This window comes from Ascidia mentula, chromosome 1 (genome assembly GCF_947561715.1).
Source record: "Ascidia mentula chromosome 1, kaAscMent1.1, whole genome shotgun sequence".
Classification (NCBI taxonomy): domain Eukaryota; kingdom Metazoa; phylum Chordata; class Ascidiacea; order Phlebobranchia; family Ascidiidae; genus Ascidia; species Ascidia mentula.
The window spans coordinates 25,484,753-25,489,751 of NC_138566.1; the positions used below are offsets into that span (position 1 = coordinate 25,484,753).

General features: G+C 36.1%; 1 protein-coding gene across 1 annotated transcript; it reads left to right on the forward strand.

Annotated features, from left to right (window-relative positions):
- The first annotated feature begins 3,808 nt into the window (after positions 1-3,808).
- On the forward strand, positions 3,809-4,315 carry LOC145890497 (uncharacterized). The gene has a single exon (XM_082981594.1). The coding sequence runs from the start codon at positions 3,809-3,811 to the stop codon at positions 4,313-4,315; it is 507 nt and encodes a 168-aa protein (XP_082837720.1).
- Positions 4,316-4,999: the final 684 nt, after the last annotated feature.

Consider the following 4,999-nt stretch of genomic DNA (forward strand, 5'->3'; position numbering starts at 1 on the left):
GCTAACATCGTTTGAAACCGTCGTGGGTTACATTGGTCACAAACATGAGATATTTTCATGTAATTTCGAGGTTTCAGTTAGGAATCTCATCAATGATTTTTACCAAACGTGGAATGTAAAACAATTACCATTTTGCAGAATATTGAAGCAGAATGAGTAGATATTTAATGTTGTCGTTAACACTACTACCTGTTGGATTATCTCAAACCTGGCACAAGCATGGGAAGAGTGAATATTTAATTGGGTCAAGAGCGAATAAAGTTAACAATTATCCTGAAGCAGAAACTGCATGTCAAGGATGGAACGCTCATGTAGCCAACGTCAAAACAAAAGATATTTTTGATTTTTTGGTGGCCAGGATTGGAACTCTCAGACGTTAGTCTTTTTATCTGGCGTAAAATCACAATTGTAATGTAAAGTCATCACTACTTCCTTTATTGTATTGAATAACTCTGGTGTGTAATGCTATGATATAAAATTCGTGGATCAGTATACTGATATAGCCCATATAAGTTGTGAGATTCACAACTGCTTTAAATCATATGTCTACGGTTAAACTTATCTTGTCTACATTGTCATTTCTTTGAAGAACGACCCTACGGCTACTTCATTGGAGCGAAACGAAATCGGAGAACAAATAACTTTGAGTGGACAGATGGATCTAGAGTTGATAATCCACAGTGGAGGGTGGGGAAGGTTGGGAATAAGACATTCAATGAACCAAACAACGCCGGTGGACATGAAGATTGTGTGACAATGGGTTGGAGATGGGAGCCAGGAGATTTGAGGTGGTTGGATTATTCATGCACCGATCCGTCTCGATACATTTGTGAAAGGTCGTCAGGTTAGATACTTTGGGTTAAAAACCATAGCCTATGAAATGACATAGAAACTTACAACTTGTGAATAGATAGTTTTTATCCAAATAAATATTGTTTTTTTAAACAACCTCGATGTTGCATAATGACCTTTCTGACTGCGGTAAAGTCAAATTTAATTTTGTCTTCAAGTTACATAGCAAAGTACTTGTGCAGCAACAACAAAAACTGCAATAACAACGAAAGCTGCAGCAACAACAAAAGCTACTGCAACAACTTCGTTAGCTGCAGTAACAATGAATGTTCCATCAACAATGTCAGATGTCGTATTGAGGCACTCAACAGTTGTAGAAACCAGAAATACCGCACAGAAAACCCAAGGTAACCTTAAACAGCAAACAACAAATATTTAATTGTATGTAGCGATTGCAAACACAGAGATATGGCTTTTCCAATGTAAACTACACACATTTTGTTGAAATTTGAATAAAATGTGGGACATATGTAAACAAAAGGTTAATAAACATATACGACATACTTGTGATATTTTTCAGCTATTAGTGAACAAATTTACTGGAAAACGCTGGCCATCATTGGTTGGGTGATTGCTGGTGTTTCCGTAACTATGACCTTGTGCATTACTATCCTCTACGTAACATCCAATAGAAGGTAATTAATTGGAAGGTTATCTGTGTCGTTTTGTATGGATGTCAGTTACGTAATGGTGGCAAATTTATACACGGTGCTACATTAAAACAACTTTGACAAACTTGCGATTAACTTATTTTCACAACATGTTATATTTGCAGACCCTTTTTATCCACGGAATCCGAAGGACAGACAGGCATGTTTTATTTAAGTTTTTTTTTAATAAAGTGATTTTGAGGATAAATGTTAAAGTTACTTGTGCTCATTGACTGCAACTCATAGTTTGAAACCAGGAAACCAGTTTGCCAATGATCATCGATGTGTTTAATGCTTTATAAAAATATATGACTGTCATAAATGTTGATTACAACGGATTTCTGGTGGAATACGTTTACGCGGAGGAAGTGCGGTTCACCAACCGCGCGAAACAAAGGCAAAGAGCGTGTTTCAGTTTCGCAGTGAAAGCTAATGAGTCATTTACAGCCGTCTACTTCACGTTAGAATCAGTTAGATGAATCGCTTTGTCACTTTGAACAACAAGGAATGAATTATCCATATTAGCTTTGATCTATTGCCTTTTTTCAATTCATAGGAACGACAACCCAACATGAAAGGACACACCAACCAATCAACGAGCAGTTTCAACAACCACATTACGTGAACTCTCCAAGAACCGTGCACTACCAAAACGACACTGATTATGTTAATCTTTAATTGGATATTGTTCCTTTTGATTGATGTGCATTCGATTAGGTTTCCATTGTACTCGGTTGCAGATTCGTTTAAACCTGTCATAGATAAAGCTACAATTTGAGTCAATACATAACATTACAGAAGTAGCTGGTGTTTTAAAATAGAAGCTTCCAATGACTTTTCTTTTTTTGCCAAAATTTAGGCAACTTAAGTGACCTTTGTGTGGCCTTGGTTGGTATTTGAAATGAGAATGTAACCCTTACTTTGTAAATATCTTGTAGAATGTTTCTACCAATATTTATTGAATGAAATATTTTCTCTGTAAACACCCTTCTGCTTCTGCAACTTTTGTCCCACAAAAAAGATTTTCCTAAAACATTTTCGTGTGTAAATAAAAATGGTAAAAATCTTGCCAATATTTAGTGTTATGTTTCAACATCAACTGTCCGGTGTTTTAACAGTTTCACAGAGGTATTCAATTAGTTATCACATGTTGAACCACGCATTTCTGTTCCTTATTAAGAGAAAAAATCCCCAGTCGTCACTTATCAACAGAGGTTGGCATCTCTCGCAGTAATTGATCGTCTCTTACCTCATAAACTGAAGCGCATTTCAGTGTGTGGTGAACGCAGCAGATGAGCGGAGAACCAAGAAATATATTTACGAGAATTTTCGACGTCAAAATGTCAACAGGCTGGTATTTACTAAACGGTTTGTCGTGCGATGTAACAACATAACAACATGACACGATAACATTCCAACAGAAAATCGATATCATCCACTTCATGTCGGGTTAAAAAAGCAACTATGTTGGAAAACGTACGTGTTCACTTAAATTTACGTGCGGGGTTCACTGCAATCCCTTGAACTTTATAAGAACGTGTTCTCGGTGACTTATGGTTGTCCTGTTACAACACAGATGCCATGCTATTGTGAACCCAGAAGATGTGCAAATAGTAACGCGTTTTCCTTGATGCATTGTACAGTAGTATCGTAGCCTACAGTATATTGCAAGAATGTCGTTTATTCCTGTGTCATTTTGACTGAAAAAGTGTTCTTAGTTATGTTTCCCATAATAAAAAATTACGTTCTTTATATGAACGAAGATCCTGGTTTTGTTTTATCTGGTTTTGTCGATGATGTGTCATTGGTTGATTGGTTGCTTTAAGATCTTCAGTTCAAACATAGTTTTACATTTCGAACAATATCATGGTCGGATGTTATGACGTTAGCAAAGCATCCAACCGCTAGTAATAATCCTCAACGCGTTTACACGTCAGATCTAAATCCGAAATTTCAATCCAAAATTTGTTGTTTGGCGTCTTTGCGTCCATTTCTATTTGAATAAGGTATCCAACGGAAAACTTAGGTTACCATAAGCTTTAAAAAATAAATAAATGGCACCTCAATCTGTTGCCACCATATCTGCGAAAGTGGATAATTTATTATTGGAAGTGTTAAGCAACAAGAAAGTGATGAATGAAAAATTGAACACAGTTCTAACAGATCTGCAAAGCATAAAGGAAAGTCAGGTCTATCTTTCCAATAAATATGATGAGCTGGAAGAAAAACTAAACAACAAAGAGAGAGAGCTCAAGGTACTTACAAATGAAAACAAATCACTAAAAGAAGACGTTGCACAAAAATAAATGATTACAAACGCTGAACAAATAAACTCACTTGAACAATATGGAAGAAGGGAATGCTTGGAAATTAAAGGAATACCAACAACTGAGGCAGAAAATACAGATGATATTGTTTCTGCAGTTGCCAAAAAAGTTGGTGTAGCAATTGTCAAAAGCGATATCAGCATTTCGCATCGATTGGGGACAAAGACATCAATGCATGGAAAACCCCCAACAATAACAGCAAAATTTACCAGCAGAAAAATAAGAGACAAAATATACAACAACCGAAGAGAGCTTTCAAAAAACAAACAATGTGAATCACAGAATCCAATCTTTATAAATGAAAGTTTAACTCGGCAAAACAGAAAAATTTTCAATGCTTGTTTAAATTATAAAAGAAAACATGGTTTCAAATTCATATGGACAAAGAATGGAACAACTATGCTGAAGAAAAATGAATCATCCCCCTCATTGGCAATCAAGACTGAAGAGGAACTTCAAAAGCACAATATCCCATTGGAGAACTAGGTACATGAACTTCAAGCACTTGAATAGATCTTTGACAAATGTGCACCACTGCAAATTTTGTGCAAAATGTGTCACTTTTCATTTGTGTAAAAGCAATATTACATTACTTTTGGGGGCAGAAACTTACACACATTGCATGTTTTTACTATACTGCATGTTGTCACAACATTTCATATCCCACACAGCGCTTCGAAAAACTGCTTAGCAAAGTAAACCCCCAAGTTACTTTGACATGACTAACATTAGAGGGTCCCAATATTATGACACCAGCAAGTTTGATTCACTCATTAGTTGCATGGGAAAAAAAGATTTATTACTCATGCATTTAAATGTAAGAAGTCTATCACGCAATTTACCATTTCTGGAAGAATTGCTTGCTTCATGTCAATTACTTCCACATGTAATTGCAATATCAGAAACCAGGCTTAGTGCACAAACTTCTGACAATGTTAGTCTTCCTGGTTACATATTTCTGCAAGAAAATTTAGTGACCCATGCTGGTGGAGTGGGATTATATATTAGAGATTATTTGCAGTATTGCAAAATAGAAACCTACCACATTGATATCCCCAAATGTGAAAATTTATGGATACAGCGGCATGTTGATGACAGCGTTTCCATCATAGTTGGTGTTGTGTATCGACATCCCGACCATGCCATTGATTTATTTTCCTCACAGATGGA